The sequence below is a fragment of the Trachymyrmex cornetzi genome, unplaced genomic scaffold (genome assembly GCF_001594075.2).
Source record: "Trachymyrmex cornetzi isolate Tcor2-1 unplaced genomic scaffold, Tcor1.1 scaffold67, whole genome shotgun sequence".
Classification (NCBI taxonomy): Eukaryota; Metazoa; Arthropoda; class Insecta; order Hymenoptera; family Formicidae; genus Trachymyrmex; species Trachymyrmex cornetzi.
Window position 1 is genome coordinate 829,714 of NW_017299992.1, and position 19,098 is coordinate 848,811.

At 34.6% G+C, this 19,098-nt stretch overlaps 1 protein-coding gene across 2 annotated transcripts; it reads right to left on the reverse strand.

Annotated features, from left to right (window-relative positions):
- Positions 1-1,303: 1,303 nt before the first annotated feature.
- shakB (Innexin family member shaking B) lies at positions 1,304-18,087 on the reverse strand. Of its 2 annotated transcripts, XM_018517272.1 has the most exons (6): positions 17,369-18,087; positions 8,445-8,664; positions 5,654-5,943; positions 4,906-5,159; positions 3,530-3,810; positions 1,304-3,124 (listed from the first exon to the last, which is right to left on the reverse strand). In XM_018517272.1, the coding sequence occupies exons 1-4, from the start codon at positions 17,729-17,731 to the stop codon at positions 4,911-4,913; spliced, it is 1,122 nt and encodes a 373-aa protein (XP_018372774.1). In that variant the 5' UTR covers positions 17,732-18,087; the 3' UTR covers positions 1,304-3,124; positions 3,530-3,810; positions 4,906-4,910. The 2 variants fall into 2 exon arrangements, with proteins under 2 accessions (XP_018372774.1, XP_018372773.1); XM_018517271.1 differs by lacking the exons at positions 1,304-3,124; positions 17,369-18,087 and adding an exon at positions 12,532-12,930 and having other exon boundaries at positions 3,400-3,810.
- Between the last annotated feature and the right edge of the window lie 1,011 nt (positions 18,088-19,098).

Sequence of the window (19,098 nt, forward strand, 5' to 3'; positions counted from 1 at the left end):
AACTATGAAATAATCTGATTTGTATCTGTTTGGAAGTTGATTGTATCTGGAAATGAGGTAAAAGTTATAAAAGTGAGTAAATTCACTAGAATATTTATAATTTCATCGATCAATATATCGCGAATTTGCTCACTTTTGTAATTTTTATCTCGTTTTAAGATACTCAATTAACACCCTGATTGAATCTATACCAGATTTTTAATTTATACAACAAAATTTTTTTCCATGTATGTAAATATATTATTAATATAATTGAATAAATTGATATAATTCTCGTTATTTATTAATATATAATAATAATTAATATAATTCTCGCAGAAATAAAATCAATAAAAATTAAAAAAGTATAATCCCAAGTTCTTTATTTTAAAATTTACTAAATCTTTTCAATTTCTATTACAGTGTACCGAATGTGGCAAAAAAAAAATATTTGAAGGTAAAATAACTTGAAATTTTTTTAACAAAGGTAAAAGCAAAAATACACAGAGAAAATATATTAAGTTACCGAAGCGTTTCAAACTTGAGAGCGATGCCGAAAGGAAACACAAACGAAGTGGTTCTTCGGGTTCTAATTTTCGACGAAAAGTCCAACATCGTGCCGAGACTTATCGCCTGGTATCGCCCGCGGCTGGGCAGTTTCGCGATGTCCGGGGCAAACTCTCTTTGGCAGAGGAGGGCAACGGACCGGTTGGTCCTCTCTCGCCGTCGCATTCCCGAATATGGCAACACGCATCCCGAAGTGTTACGGACACGACGCACGTAATACTCGACGCACAACGCGCTGGAATATATTCCAAGTTATTCCGAAATTGTTATCCCGTGTGCGTCTTGTACTCGAACGCGGTTACCGTAAGTCTAAACGTCATCTGCGTTTAATGAAAATAAATTATTTGGCGATCATCTCTTTCCGAGTTTTCACTTACCTGGAATAAATTCTTGATTGTACAGCAATCAATTTTAGACGATTTTAGCAAATTTCCGTTACTGTATTAATATTATTTTTATTTAGACGGAAAACAAATAAAAAGCTAATTGTTGCTTTAGTGAATTGTGCTCAGAAAATAAGTTTTGAATTAATCATAAAAATTTATATCAAATCGTATGTGAATATAAAAAATGACGAAGGTAATTTATTGTTACAAACATTTATAGTATATTAATATACATTTTAATCTAAAATGATGCAATTAATAACAACCTCCTTTCATTCTAATGATAAATATTTTATTAAGCATAATAATGCGATTAATGCTTAACAATTAAAAATAATTATGAAAGAAGTCTAAAAAATGTGGTATAAGAAATAAAATGTCTGCACATAAGTTGGTAAGCCAAATGAAAAGCTTCGTTTCTTCGTTTTCAGAAGAAATCTTCATTTATTGATTATACGAGAATAATCAACGTTATTAAGTTGTTTTTGTGGATGTAATGTACTATTAAAATATTCACTTATAGTGTTTGACATTATTATCGACAAAAATATTATAATCTGTAGATGTCAAAGGAAATTAAATAACATGACAAACTTACAAAAACGTGATAGCATTTTCGGAATCGTTAATCAATATATCACAAAATTAATAACTCTTAAAGTTTCAAGGTAACGCACCTTTATTTTGGACGCTATCTTCATTTAAATAGAACGAAGACAGATACAGCAAAATCGATCGTACCCGATCGGTGGCAGTGTGTCCGTATCAATGGATAAATTCGCGATCGATATTATTACGTAGACGTAGAGTATAATGACTAGACTACATATTTTACGTTCTTGCATTAATGGATTGAGTAGAAGAATCTTTCTTCAAAGACATAAATTCAAACTTTCCATCAAAAGAGATCGTCGTAACGTTGCCCGAAAAAAAATACGGCTATACAATAATCTATAAACGAGAGAAATATTAACTCCCTCCTTTCGTATCTCCCTTACTTAGTATTCATACTTGCGAAACACGGCACGATAAAAGTTAAATAGTTCGAAACAATTTATACGCAGCGTCCACTTAGCATTCCGGACGCTTTTTATTAGTCTAGAACTAATTTACAAAGAAAATATCGGCGCACGGGATTTACTTTGCCCCTCCTGATATCCCTTCGTGTGAAGATAAACGATAGGACTTGCTGTCATCTAAGAACGTAATTTATAAAATCCTCATAATTTTATCTTCCACGTGGAGCTCATTATTTTTCAATTCCACGGTTGCTGATTCAAAATGCATTCTTTAACACGGCAATAAGGAAAAACGATAGGATCAGTTGGAGATCCTCAAGTAAGAAATTGAACACTGTTCTAAATATGGCGGACCAAACATTTACGATAGAATGAAATAGACATTCATGCATTTCATTAGCTGCGTTCAGCAAAAGAGCAACTTTACCATTATTATAAGATTCTTTATTACGATTGATTTTTGTCCCTAGTCTCATCTAAATGTATAAACTAATCATGTTAAAGAATCTTACAACAGTCGCTGCTTTTTCTACTGAAACGCAGCTATTCTATTTTGCATCTCATTGTGTCTTTTAAACACCGTCTTAAATATGGCAGACAATCAAAAAGTGTATAAATAATATCCAATCTCTTACAATAAGGATCTCTCTAAAACAGTTGTCATCTAAAAAATGTAGCTTATGAAAAGCTTAGAATTTTTACGAAAAACTTGTTTCTCGATTCTTATCGTCTCTCAATTGCTGATTCTAAGGGCATTCTTTAAAGGCATTCTTTGTAGCGGACCCAAGATTAGCAAAAACAAGATATCCCGTGCTACATTCGATGTCTGGCTCTTTCGAGATCCTGTCTTTTGGCGACACGGGAGTAAATATAAAGGCACGAAGATCTCTCTGGCTGACGTTACTCTCGATGACCGGTCGGTGCGATATCCGTTCGACGACCCACGCCGCTCCTGAAGTGTCTTTTAACGCGTGTCGCTATCTAGGGACGACGCATCTCCAGTCTCCTGCCAAGTGCAGCAACGTCGGTGTAGTTTTGGTCCTCTCCATCGCTCTCGCACACGCGCTGCCGTGACGTCTCTGTCTTTTCGTTTACGGGCCACCGGTTGAATCCACCCGACTGCGACCGGGGACTGGAACCGGTATGCAATTTCGACGAGTTCAGTTCCCTGTGCTGCAAGACATGCCCAAATGCACCTTTCGCGTTTACGTTTACAAGTAGAGGAGAAAGTGGAAATATGAGATAAAACACACACGGGAACGTAACAAGAAATGTGATCGTCCCTCTGTCGGAATAATATAAAAATTACGGATGCAAGATATCGTCTATACAGTTTGATATTCATATCATACTGGAATGCGCATAAATCTTAAAACGTATAACGAATGTAAAGCTAAACGTTTAATTTCATTACAGTCAAAAGTACACAATTGACATTCCTACTATTCTCTATATAAATATTCTCGTTTGTGCTTGCAGCATCGAGATCGTTGAACTCGCCAAAGCTATGTTAGATTCTTGAGGCTGACTAGCGAAAGCGTGTATCTTTCTTTCTCTTTCCCTCTCTCTCTTTCTCACCAGAAATTGTGATCTCCACGAACGCAACTTCGCGCGACTATCGCTGTCGCATCGCCTCGAGTTCGACGAGCAACAATCGGCGGAAGGGAAAAACGCGTCTCTTTGCGAGACCAGAGCCGCGGATCCTCGAGGAAGATCCATCAGCTAGTCTTCTGAGGCTCCGACTGCGATCGCACGTCCCATGTCGTCCCCGGACGCGACGACGACGACCGCGCGATGCAGATGAGCGAGGGCAGGACTGCGGCAGCGGCGAATCGAACGTACCGTCCCTCCGAGGCAACCTGCAACAATAATCATCCGACTCATGGTGCGCATGAAGCGATTGCGTAGATTGCATCGGACACGGTCAATTGATCTATGGACATCGCGCCGGGACACGCGTCTCTAGGCTGCTTAGTTATGGCAGGTGAAATCGTAAGCGCGCACGTGCCTGACGCGCATCGTTTTCTTTCGAGGCGATCGCATAGAGTAGATATATCCTTCGAGATATTTGCCGTTACGTTGCTAAACAATATTGATGGTGCACTCTTCTTTTAAAGTGAAATGTTTCGAAATAGAAATATCAATGGTATTTTGGAAAACAGTACGAATTATATTTTTTATTAGAATGCCTTTAGAATTGTTTTATAAATTTGGAATTATTCCATAAATTGAAATAAAAATTTGCAAACTAAATGGGTATACGGAAAAAATTATATTATATTAACAAGATGACTAACAACAGCCATCTCACAAAATTTTTCAGAATGTGTAATTTTATAACTTTTAAAAAAATTATATAATATATATGAGAAAGATTTTCCTTATTTTTTTGAATATAAAAAAATCTGTGTAATACTTTCTGTTATAATTCTTATAAACGAAGTTAAGTGTAAAAAAAAATTCTAATTTGCGACGCCACAGCTGTATATATTTTTTTTTACATAAATCTTTATAAATATAAATATTATGACTAACATTTTATATCAGTAACAACTATAAAAACGTAATACTAACCATATTTTACCATGCAACGATAGTCACAAATTCTAAATTACTTTTCTCTCAGTGAAAGATACACTTTATTTCCTAACTCTGAAAAAAATCATGTATTTATCTTTATAAAATACTGATAAGAACGTGCATTTGTACTTGTGCTTTCTGTACGAAGCATAAACATTTTTACGAGTACAACATCGATCACGCTGTAATATCACGATTCAGATAATATACAAATGCTATCCAGCGCGTACAAGTATATCACGTAGGCGATCAGCGGATGTACGCCGACGATCCCTTAAGAATTCAATACGTTTCTGAATGCCAGTGTCATAAAGAGCAAAGTTATTCAACGGACACCTACGCGAGCACGAACGAGAACAAGGGGAGACGCTCACCTCGATCAGGCTTCTTGAAGCTCGCCCTTCACTCCCGGTACGCCGTGGTGATGCCTCGAGGCGAGCTTGTTCGCCAATTCGTGCATCACGTCTCTGTATATCACGGTGTCCAAATTCTCGCCCAGCATGTAGAGAAGAAACCAATCACCGACCTTACTGCGACGCACTATGGTCTCTACGGCGTCCCTTCGTACCAAACGAAACCTCATTCGCAACAGGTAAACCCTCGTGCGTGGCGAAAATATTATTAGGATCTGCAGGGGAAATAGCAAATTATGTTGCGAGAAAAAAATTAGTAAATAAGAATAAATGACATTAAATAATATGTGACTAAGGCAACTAAAATGTTTAATAATATTTCAGTTTGAATTTATATATACATATCTAGTAACATGTTTTGTAAACTGCCGATTTAATTTTTGATCTCGAAACGTAATTTTAAACTGGAACTAGAATAATATCTCAAATGAAATCGACAAGCGATTTAATTATATTGATGCTAAACATTTTAGAAACTATAAAGAATTTATTGCTTAAAAAGAGCTATCTTATTATGTTGACTACTATTGATTTCAATTTTATACTTGCAAAATAAATGAAAACGCGAATATTATTTTATTATAAACATTTGCACTTAAATTGGGAAATTTAAATAAAAAATATCGATTGAGGTAGAAAAATTGTATTGTTTCTATATCGCGGATATTATTTATGAAATACAAAGAGTACTTTTTCTGGGATTACTGACCCTATATAAAACCGTAAAGAAACTGAGCACGCCGAGGAAAAGGAACCAGAACCACAGAAAGACATAGATCTTCTCGTTCACGACATTCAGAGGCAGTATACAGACGGCGTCATGTCTCTCGACTTCTCCGCTGACGCCGTACTTGTAAAAGGTGCATTTGGTCATTCGTGGAAAGACATAAATCATTGGGTCCACTCGGTCTTCTTGATCGGATTCGAGGAATCTAAGTACGTCGATGCCAAAGGTCAAGAAGGCGCCGTCGAAGAAACGATTCATCAGAAACATCTGACCTGCGACAATGTGCTCGTTGCTTTACAATTCTTCGTCATTTCTATTTGTCTTTCTCTCAAAACAATTTCAACAGTTGCTTATGATATATGCAGGGTGTTTCGGAAATTGTAATACAACCGAGAAAGAGGTGATTTTACATGAAAAAATAAGTCGAAATCATAAAATAACATTTTTTTTAAACGAGGCTTTTGAAAAAATTGACTTTAAATCGAATACTATGTCTACTACTATTTTTGATTATTTTGTGTTGATTGTATTAGGTAATCGAGAATATGCAATAAAACAGGATATTCATGCACGATAAATTTTATTACTTTATAAATTATTGAAAATATCCGAAAATAAAGCCTCATTTGAAAAAATTTATTTTACATTTTCAGCTTATTTTTTATGTAGAATTATTTCAGTTGTACTACATTTTCCGGAATATTCTGTCTATAATGACTATAATAATTAATTAAAAGCACAATTAATCTCTATTGCTTTTTAAATATTTCTGTAACATTATTTTTTTTAAATTATAAAAAATTATTTTAACATTATTAAACACATATTACATCTTACAACAAATAAATTTATACCAATCTCAGTCCTGAGAATAATATTTGTAATGTTTTAGAACAATTTTGTATCCGAATGAAATATTGAGAATAATAACTTCATGTTTAATCAAACAATTATACGATACATATATTTTTATAGCTTTCGTAGTTGATTGATTCATGTACCTACGTGCGAAAGATTATATTCCCACATACGTTTATAATGATAGTCATATCACACTGTAATTTGAATGCAATAGACATAAAAGATAAAATTGACGAGCTATCTCAAAGTAAAATCGGGGAGTTTGCAAGCGGTTGGCCAGCTGTATCGCTGCCAACTTTTACCGTGAATCATTCATTCATTCACCGCTCATTATACAGCCTTCCTTTTTCTTACACGCATATATGTTTGTAAAATTAACGCGAGCTAGTCTCTAGATAGTTTGTTGAATTCCATCGTCTCTGACATGACCTTTCTGTGAAAACGATTACATTATTGCAACGCATCTTGAAAATTTGTAACATACACCAAAAAAAAATTACTAAATCTTAATACATATTTTTTCGGACGGTTTTAAGTAAACATTTACTTATAGTATAATAAATATTTACTCAATAAAAAAATGATAACTATAATAAATCAAATTAATGATTTTTGTATTAAATAAATATAGATTTAATAAACATACATTAATAAATATTTGCTTAGAACTATTTAAACAAATATTTATTAAAATTTAGTTTTTTTTCGGTGTTGAAATACTTTGCGTACTCCATAAAAATTTAATTTTTATATTGTATTTAAATAGATCCATATAATTGCTTGCGCGAATTTCGAGATTTAAGTACAAAGAAATCATTGACATAAATATGAATATTTTTTAATGCTTTAACAGTTTATATAGTTTAAATGACAATAATTAAGGACAATTCGGCAAGTATTTTATTTCTTCTCGCGGTATCTTTATCTACTTCTTCTTGACGAAAGATGGAACTAGATAGAAATGTATAGAATATATATTTTACAAGTAAAATACCTATGTAAACCTCTGTGGTTATTGATGCATAAATTATGTATTCATAATATGATAAGATACAATTCGTAACTAACTAGGATGTACTTACTTACTAAACGAAGTTAAGGTAAATGCAAACGTTTCAACTCTAGATTTGAGTCCTCTTCAGCGCGGAAGTTAAGTACAAACAGTTTGTACGGCGATAACAAATTAAATATTTGTTGAATTGTTCTCAGTTATTAATATTCAAACTATATTACACAAACTTTCTAAGCATCAAGGAATATTCATGTTTATGTCAATCTTGGTTTTTTATGTACTTAAATCTCAAAATTCGTGCAAGCCGTTATATATGTGTAAATGTTTCAACGGGACGCAAAAATAATATTTTTCAAATCAAGACTTGAAACGTTTGTATTATTTTAACTTTGTTTGTAAATATATCTCAATTAGAATACGTAATTTACGCATCAACAATCACGAGAAAACTCACATAGGTATTTTACTTGTATTGAATTTATTCTTGGAGTCACATATATTATTTATTTTATTTTATTTTAATATATTTTTTAAACATAGTGTTCAACATAAAGTAACAGCGAAAAGCTCTCTCTCTCTCTCTCTCTCTCTCTCTCTCTCTCTCTCTCTCTCTCTGTCGATTGTTTTTTTAAAATTCTACTTCTTAATCTCAGTTATGCAAACGTATGCATCTTCAACAGCGAAAGGGAAACGTTTTAAATATCATTCTCAAGCGCATAACTGGTTTATGTTTATCGATCGTAAACGGAAGATACGCGATGACGTTCACCTAACGGGTCTGCGAATTCCGATTTGTCCGTATTACGACATCGCGATGAGGACGTGCGTTGATCGAGAAGCTCAAACATTGACGAAGGACTTCGGCGCGGAGCGAAAAAAAGAGAAGTGTGGGCTACTCACCGATCACATTTAGGAGCGCGAGGACCTCGCATAGGTAGTACCTGTAAGCCCACCAATTGTGAAAGCGAAGGTTCTCCCAGAGGTAGTCGAGCAGCATTTTCTTCTTTTGCTTTTTCTCCACCTCGGAGCAGAGCCCGATGTCGAGATCCATCATAAGGGCATGAATCTTGCCACCCTCCCAGCCCTTCCAGAGCCAGCGCGGGGTATAGAAGAAGATCGCCTGCGAGCAAAGTGCCGAGTGAATAAATACCGACGAATCAGCCAATCGCTGATATATTACAAGGGGTATCGTGGGAGGCGGACCTACTTATGTACACACTAGCACATAGTTACGGTAACACGCAAAAAGAGTTATCATTATTATACCTTGCCCGATAACTGTTGATTAAAACAATACACGGAACATACACGAACGAAAATCTATTTTACGAACTTTTAAAAACTGCTAACCGCACCTTCTTTCAAGAGGCGGAAAGTATCTCGCGAGCTTAATTATTTCATATCGTCGCTGTTTATCACGCTTAGGTATCGATGTTCTACGAATTAAGTTGCATATTGGCTATTACTCATAATGTAACTGCACTGTAATTATAATTAACGACAAAATTTAATCTGCGGTTAATTAACCTTTAGTGAGGGGGAGTATATTTTTTAAATGTTACAATTTTCCTCGAGTAAGATTTCTTATACATTACTGCCTCAAAATATGACAGTTTCAGCGTTATTATAGTAGCTATCCTATAAAAGTTAAAACTTTCTAGTTTGTTATTTCACTGGAATTTTTTTAACAGTTTGACATCGCTCTTATTTCCTTAATTTAGTATATAAATTATATTAATTAATAATTACCATTTAATGGTAACATTTAACACAAATTATACAACATATGCGGACTATTCGAAAATTCAAATCGAATCCATTATCAAGTCTTATCTCGCAATCTATCGTAATGTTTTATTAACTTCCTATAATATTTTTATATTCAATAGTATCTTAGAATACTAAAATAGAATAGATAGTATCTTAGAGAGATGAATGGTAGAGGTGTAAGTATAGTTAGGCTCGGAGCGATAATCTAAGCTAATTGAATCGAGGCAACCTTATCTCACATTAGAATTTCCGAAGCGATGTCAATGCACTTATCGAGACCACGATGTGGGAGTAAACCCTTTCTCACGGTATATAAAGCTTTCTGGCTTATCGCCAGGAGCCTCGGGTCGTGCTTGCCGTAGTACACGATCGAATATAGATACGTACGCTCGTCGCGCGTTACCCTCTTACGACGTCTTGGCGAGTGTTCAGAAAATTTGAGCTAAATTGCAATTTGCGAAAGGCTCGGATGATTGTTAATGAAAGTACGTGCTTAAGACGTGCGTCGGGACTTAATGGGTTTCCCAAAACGTATGCTTTTATCCAACGAGTCACATTGTTTCTAAGAAACGTAGAAACGACTTATTATTTTGGCTTGGAGACAAATACGCAAGATGACGGTAAAATCTTAATGCGGAGAACATGTAATAATAATCCTGTAATACACAGATATTGCGCAAATTTCATGAATTCTGTATCAAATCTGGTAAAGGTACAATTCAGTAAAATCTTTTCTGTGAGAAATAAACATTTTTTAAAACTCTTAAAACGCTAAGCTTTTAAATAAGTACTTTAATAATTTATGTGTAAGTATCTATACTATATAAACTGGAAAAGTAACTAAAATTACTTTTAAAGTAATTTTAAAAGTAATTTTAGTTTAAAAGTAATTTTATTTACGGCTAAGCAACTAAAATTGGCAGTAAATTAAATTTTTTACTTGTAAACATTCATTTAAAAAAATTATATAGACGGTGTGAAAATGTGATGAATGTTATGTAACTCGTTTAATAGTCTTAGCGTGCATGGTTTACATATCTGCGACAGGATTCTTCAAAATGGGTGGTCTGACCTCGCTCTTGACAAGAATTATGAAGAAACGTAAAATAAACGCGCATGTCAGACCGATTGTACGATTTGCAGCTTTTAGCATTATCGCGAGAGAACGCCTGCGTTGTAAAGAGAAAAGGAAAATGCGTGACCGAAAATAGATCTGTGTCCCACTCTTCTTCTCTCTTCCCTTGCCAACCAGGATCGAGAGCGTGATCATATTTGCTGCCCTGCTGAAAGGACATTTATATCTCTCTTTCAATGTTCAAACTTGTAGACGAGCATAAATTCCTTTAGATATGCAAATAGGTTTAAACATATCGATGATTACACATCTGCTGTTTGCTCTTTAGATAACAAAACGAAATAAAATAAAGTAACATAATTAATTTTACACTCCGCAGATCTTTAATAAATTGTACAATACCTATATTATATATCATAAAAACAAGTAAATTAAATTGGAACATAAAGGCGTATTTTATAAGATACATTCTTTGTTTTTTAACTTGGAACTGGTGTTGCAGAGGGTGAAACGGTTGTTATAAAGATATCTTTCAAAGCACCGTCTTATACAATGGAAGTCTAATAACTGTAATTCAGAATTAAACGTGTAATAACGTAAAATTAGATAAATTTATGAAATAGATTGTAATCTAATCAATTTTATATAATCAGTTTCGTAACTGATGGTAAAACTGAAGAGAGAGTGATTTTATTGTACATGAAAAAATAAGTCGAAAATATACAATGAAATTTTTCATACGAGGCTTTGTTTCCGAAAAAATTGATCTTAAATATTCACTGAAAATAGACTTTAAATATTCGTCGGGTATGAAAAGAAGGAACCGCGTACATGTTTTGCCACGATCCCCGGCCGATGCGTAGCATCTATGTGTCACGTTAGCCCCGAATAAATTTAGCTAAACAAGGCGAAAGAGCTTTGAAGCTTTAAGAAAAGCGAGACGAAGAAGGAAGAAGAGCGGACAAAGAAGTGTACTTTTAACACGTGCAAAAATAAACGTAATGTGTGTGTAAAATGTAGTTAATTTTGAAGCGGTTAAATAGAAATATTTTTATTTACGTATATATATATATATATATATATATAAATACAAAAAATATATAAAATGTTAGAAAAAATTATTTTATTAAATAACTTAGTAAAATTACGTTTTTATTAAAATCCATTATATCACATATTGTTTATTTGGTTATTATAAAAAATGATTTACTTGTGAAAAAAGAATTATAAAAAATTTTCTCCTTTCTCTTTACAAACAATAGTTTTCAAAAACATGTTTTTTATGTTAAATTTTCAATTTTATTAAACATTAATCATATTAGCGATGCGTTTTGTCAATTTATTAGCTATACGCGACGTTATACATGTTTCATGTCAAACGTTGTCTAGAAAACACATTAGATACGCAGCAATCAATTTCAAAATAAAAGGCGGATGCGCGATTAATCAAAGAGCGAGAGAGTTGTAGGAACATTGGACGTATAAATAGAGGATAGTAACTTGAGAAAAAGAACGATATTGTACGTGCGCGAAGACGAGTAATGCTTGAAGTATGGGAGGCGGAGGTACGATCAAAGATAGCATCGAAGGTACATATGCATTTTAAAGGCAGAACTATCTGTAACCTGTATTTATGTATTGACGTTATGAACAAGGATTATCAATCACGGATAAACGAATACACATGCGTTTGCGATCGTATATTGTATCGATACTGATTCAGGACCTGCAATTTCTGAACTGTCTTAATTTAGATATGAACATTTGATCGCCTTCGTATGTTTCATTAATTATAAATAACTTTTTGTGCTTTTTCACATAAAATTAAAGATCAGAGGTTGCAATTGATATAAAAAATACCGTAGCTCGTAACAAGAGTAATATTTCACACATAAAGATAAATGAAAAATAATATTTATTATGAAAATTCCCAATATTCTTTAATTCAATCATTAATATATTTACTGTACAGATGAGTACAATTATAAAACAAAATATATTAATTATAAATAAAATGTAATAAAGGTATAGATAATATAAAAATAAAATAATGAAGAAAGAGAGATAAAGAAATATACACGAAAAAAAAAAAGAAATAAAAGATCGATAGAGAAATGCAAAAAAGAGATCGTCGCTTCTTACTTGCAGTAGCAAGAAGAAGATAACCCACTGATAGTATTTGTGCTGCTTGACCAACGGGTGAGGTGCGTGGCCGTGCCCCCCTTCGCCCTTGGTATTCGACACCCCAGGGTAAGGTACGACCTGACCGATGCTCATGTTGAATGCCCGCACCATACTGTACGTGGTGTGAAGCCAGCAGAAGGTCTCCAGCACGGCCTTGTCCACGGCCGCGGTGGCTTCGCAGTGTATCGGCGAGCCGGAGATACTTTTGCAAGCGAGGGTGAGGCAACTGGCTAGCAGCACTGCCACCGTCGCACGATAATGCAATCGAAATATCATCGAGTCTTCGGCGATCCTGTGCACCTTGAAAAGCGATCGAATCGAGCCGAACAGATCGATCATTTTGAGCATTAGCGGCATGTTAAATAGACGGAGATCGAGGAGTGACTTTGCTCGAATCGCCCGACAATCTCTTTCGCGATGCCACCACGTCCTTCGTTCTCTTCGTCGCTTTTTTTGTTCCACCAGCGAACTGACTATTTTTACACTTACAATTAGTCCTGCTGGAAATCCTTTGAACGAACTGCACGACGAGCACGAAATTATATCACTTTCAGTATTTTCTTTTGAAGGTATTTAAATACTTCAAGATAGCAATATCGAGTGAAAGTATAATTTTTACATGGATTTATCACTTTCTTGTTGTTGATTTTAATTTATTTGTCGGATTCGAACTTCCATTTCACTATGAAAGAAGTAAAAAAGATTGCGATTATTGCTTTAATTGAAATGTCAAAAAATAAATAACGAATAATCCTTAGAAGAATACAATTATAATCGTAAAAATGGACCACCCACGATCTCTTCGTACCCTTTATAGTCTTGAGATTGGACCTAAGATGGAGTGTACACCGTATGCATTTTGTGGATATATAAACCGTCGTAAAAGTTACATCGTACTACTGTTTGCTTTTCTAACTTCCCTTTAATTTGCTTTTCTCCCTTCGTTTATTCTTGTCACTTCACTCCCCTCTTATCTTTTTGTCTTCCAATTTTGAATACAATGATAAACTCTCTTCGAATTTTAATGCTGACTCTCCCTCGTTTGCGGAACATGTTGATTTCTTCCCTTCTTCGCAAATTATGTCAATGAAAAAAATTGACACAATTATCTCTGCTACATTTTTATTTATGTAACTTCTATTTTTTAAAATGCCTTCCATGTAAGGAATTGCAAAGTTGTGTTGCTTTACTAACACAAAATCACAATACACGGGCGAACACTATTTATTCATTCATTTGAATTAACAATTTTTAATAGAAGACTGTTCCTCGTACATTCTGCTATTCGTACACTTTTTTCCCCCATCTTCCACTGTCGTAGTTAACACGTTAATGCACAATCCTATCCACTTTGTTTTGTGAATTTAAATCAATTCGAGACAGTTTTGACGGGACACACACAGAACAATCGCGAAGGAAAAATTGAAGACGATAAATAAAGTTAGAAAAGAAACACGCACGTGAGTCTCAAGTACAAGCCGTCAGAAGACTGACCGGACTTGAGAGGCATCCCTTGACCTCGATACTAAAGACACTGATATTATCTTGCAAACGTCTGGGTTAACATATGATCAATCAAAGGCTGATCGATGAAACTGTATTATCCGTAATCTCTGATATAGTGTTACACACTGTTTCATATAATATACATATAAATAGTTTCACCGAAAAACACAATAGATGACTTTTGTCATTTTGTTGTAAAATTCGAAACGAGCCAATGAGGTCTAATATTATAACAAGGTTCTATGTATCCAAGGTTATATGTATCCGAAATCACCTATGACAGAATTATGAATATTAATGGAGCTCAGTAACGCGTCATCGGTATATATTATGCCGATGACGTCAAAATTAAGACGGAAGAAAATTTTGATGTACTGCATAGGTACATTGATTGACATTGTAAACGTTTATAATAGAAGATGGATATTTGAAGAAAATTTTACGTGCGTATTATTGAATTCTCGCACGTAAAATTTTCTTCAAATATCCATCTTCTATTATCTTGCCTAATTTAGGCGAGAAATCTATTTTTGTCTAAAACTAAGAAAGAAATATTCAAGTAAAATAATTAATGGCTGCGAGATACGATTTGTTTCTTATAATCCTTTATATTTTTATACTCGTTAGGTTATATGACACGACGATTATATTATTGTTAGTAGGATTCCTGTAAGCGGGAAGTATTGTACAAGGTGGTTCGATCTCCATCATGGAAAACATGCTTAATCGACCGTGTTACGAGTGCGGCGCGCACATATTCCGAGCAACGAAATTAAGCGCACCATTACCACGCGTAAAAGAACATTCCGACGGACCAAAATGAACACTTATAAAGCTGTATTTATCGCCACCTCCTTACCTCCTTCCTCCACTGGAAAAAAAAAGGAGGCGATAAAAAGACGATGAAGTCAAGATAAGATAACCGTGCTCTGATTAAGAGCCGGGATTAATCTGTCGATGGGGTGCTCGTTAAACCACCCTTTTCATCGGCTCTTTCAGTCACTAGATTTCAAATAATCTTGCAGTCATTAACGATTATCCAACCGGGGAAAAACTGAAAAGAGAACGTTAATTCTTCTGGTATTTCCAATAAGAAAAATATACTCATTTCTTTGTGTAATTTATATCTCTGATATTTTTAATATTTTTGAATATAATTTACAATTTAAAAGAATCTTTCTTAATGAATAGAAGTCAGTTAATCTCGAAATATTAAAATAATATGATTTACATATTTACGTGATTAAATCACAAAGGGCGAATGAAATACACGAACAGAGGAGGGAAAGAATTCATTGTTCAACAAACGACGAAATTAGCTCAACGATAATTATAGAAATGCGTGAGGAGATTCATATATCTCTTTCAGCGAAAGGGAATAGATCAGTAAAAAAAAAAGCGGCGACTACTCGCTGTAAACTGTATAGTTTGAAACGCCTGGCGAAAAAACACGGTGAAGGGAGACGAGGAAATAGAAAGAGAACTTTCGTAGAGGGATAGGCTGTCGTCGACTGAGTTTATTTTGAGACATCAATGCGAGTAGCATGAAAGAAACGCGCGAGAGCACAAGGAAAATACTACGGATCGCTATTTCAGGTGTTCGCGCCACGTCATTAACCCGTTTCATCTAAACTTTCTATTACGATCTTCCTATTTCTTTCAAGCTAACTGAAATAATCAGCTGTGATAAACGACAGCAAGTGTTTGACACTCAATTTCGCATTAAAAATTTTTTCCTTTTATTATAGTGATAATTGTTTCTTTTAAATAATTTACGTATTTAACTGCCCCGTCAAATCTATTTATATTTTTCAGTTGTATAAGTTGCATAATTTGTATTGCACAACGTTGTATAATATATGACGTCAATCATTTGTTAATGCATTGTATCATCGTGATACATGGCGACAATCGTATTTCTTCGAAATAATTTACGTACTTGAATTTAAGTACTCATTTACTTATATCTTTAAGTAACGTATGTTATATAATTTATTATTTATATTATATTGCATGTCATTGTAATGTACCTACTCAAAAAAATCTGATAATAATCAAGTTTAGATAATAATTACTATAAAGCTTAGTGAAATAATAAAATTTCAATCATATATATTAATATTATTTCCTAAATATTATTTTACTTTTGTAATTATTACCAAACGATTAGTTACCATTATTATGTTTGGTAATATTTACTAAATATTGCACCAATATGCCAAACAAAATATATTTAGTGATTATTACCAGACTCTTTTTTTTTTTTTAATGATACGTGACACGGTTTAACTTTCTAGAACTGAAAGGGTGAAACAGCGCGATTTGTCCGAGCATTTTTGATCGTATAATCATCTTTGTTGGAATAAGGCGATTAATCTATCGATAGAGTCTTTGTTAACCACTGCCAAGAAGGAAACCTTAAATATAACAATGCACTAAACTTCGTCATTGTGCGATCACGCGAACGACTCTCAATGACGAAGTTTAGTGCATTGTTATACTTAAGGTTTCTTTCTTGGCAATGGATTAGATGATAGGCCTTCGCGAGCAACATGCAGGTCGCTCGAGTCCGAGCCCGAGCAGAAAGATTGATGGATGAGTAACGCTTAGGAGTGCAACGCTAAAAGCACCGGGTACGTTTTATGGCTCGTATGCAAACCACACATTCAACGCTAAACGTGCTTGATGTTTCACTTGTCTAATCGACGCGACGGTGCGCGTTCACGAAAGACGTGAGTTAGGATCGGGCTATTACATTTGGCGTTAAATAGACGCATATAAATTTTGATGGAATCTTCGAATTACATATATGTTCCGCGTATCGCGGCCAATTTTGCGTACAGGCGATGTTTCGATAGCCGCACTTGCAAAAACAGTTATAGTATATATCATATTAGTCACACTTTCGCAATAGGCACCTTTGTTTTTATTACTCGACTATCCAACATTTTACTTGTTAATGATGTTATTTAGCTATTCAAAATTTTATTTGTTAATATTAGATATTATTCAGCCATCCAAATATTTTATTTATTTATATTATTATTCACACACACGAGTCATCTAAAATATTATTTGTTAATATTACTCACATATGTTATACATTCACACACATATATTCAACAACTATCTTTTCTGTGCTTTGCGCTTAAATTTCTACTTTGCTGAATCAAATTAATATATCTGAACTCGTCGTGCATAATTAAATTCGTCGAATGCAAGAAGTCGAGAACGAGAACACTCTCTTCATGCGAAAAAGAATGCCATATATGAATGATCGATCGATTACCTGCAGGAACAGCATGAAGCAGACCCACTGGTAGTATTTGTACTCCTTTCGCTCACTTTCGGAATACGATTTGGAATTGTCGACGCCGGGAAAGGGTACTTCCAAACCTTCTCTTTTTCGGTACGCCGCGGTTATCGTGTAAGTGCTGTGTATCCAGCAGTAAGTGTTCAGAACATCTTCGGGCAGGTCCTTGCTATGTATACAATCGATAGGATTGCCGACGTACTGACGGGTTGTAACAATCAGGGAGAACGCTATCAGCAGGATCACAGTCAGGCTGTAATGCAAGCGGAAGACGGCGCTGTCGATATGGATGTGCGAGATTTTTATGAGACTCTTCAGACCGCGAAATATGTCCAGCATCTTGGTACTAGAACGATACTATAATAAGAGATCAGAGGCTACGCCGGGCCACGGCGATTCCCCAGAATCCACGTCCTTCCACGTCGCTTTATCTTCCTTTACCTACATTTTTCACTGTTCCCGATTTCGAGACCGTTTTTCAGCCGCGTCAAAGTTTGCCTTTTCTCGTCCACCTTTTCACTTTCGAGCACGACACGAGTTCATAACTTGAAGGAAAAATACCGAAAACGCGCGTGGATCTTATTAAAAAATGTTAACTGTACATTTTTTTATTTAGCCTATATTTCCCAACTTGCGTAAAACTTTTCGAAAAGAGATCTATTTCACTTTATCACTTACTTCATTTTCTTCAATTGTTGTCCTCGCGGTTTCTTTCTGATTTTTAAGAAAATATCTTTCTTTGATCGTCAAAAATATATGTATAATTATTCGCTTTTTTAAAAATATATGCGTTGTATATATTTTATATGCATCGCTTTTTAATAATCACTCTGGTATATCTTTGGTAGATATATATATGTATCTTTGGTCGATCTTTTTGGTCGATCGAAAACTGTGTGAAATACTTCTTACGGCTTATACTTATTACTTTAAATCTTATCCTTACCGCTATAAATACTGTCTTCTTAAGTAGCAATTATTGTTCATCTTTGGCATTTAATCTTGTGTGAAACATTAACTCTCATTAAATCTCACATTTCTCGCGTCTCAAAGAAACGTGGTATAATCCTCTCGCGGTGCGCTCTGTACGTCTCCTTTTTCTTCACATTTACTCCATGTTATTCGACGAATAAAGGTTTTCTTCGGAAAAGTTTGCCACTTGATGGACGATCCCTCGATCGCCGAATCGCGTTGCGATCGACGTTGACGGGACTTTGAATAATCCGCTGTTCCTACGGCAATAGTCCTCCCGCGCATTCTTCTCGTATTCTTATTCACGTTCGTATCGCAATTTCTAATCTTGGCTGTTTGAATACACAAATATTCGAGTGACACTGTCGGTTTCGTCGATCTCACGCATCTCCGCGAGTTTTCATTTCGAGGAACAAGCCAGCGCGCGCGTGAGATGCTCTTAAAATATCTTATCTCACGATTTCCCTTGGGTATTCTAAAAAGAAGAATTTTCATTCAAATTCTCACTTTACTTTTTATGGAAAAAACAATTTCACTGAGGTATCTAAAAATTTAGCTAGATATAGATAAAAAAATAATTTTGTTATTAGACTATCAAAATAATTATATACGACGTTTATTACACTGAGAAAAAAAATGCTGTTGATTCAATTAAAGTCTATATTACGAGCTGTCACTAACATGATTAATTCATGTATATTTTTATTGACATAAAGGCCTTGATTACTGAAATA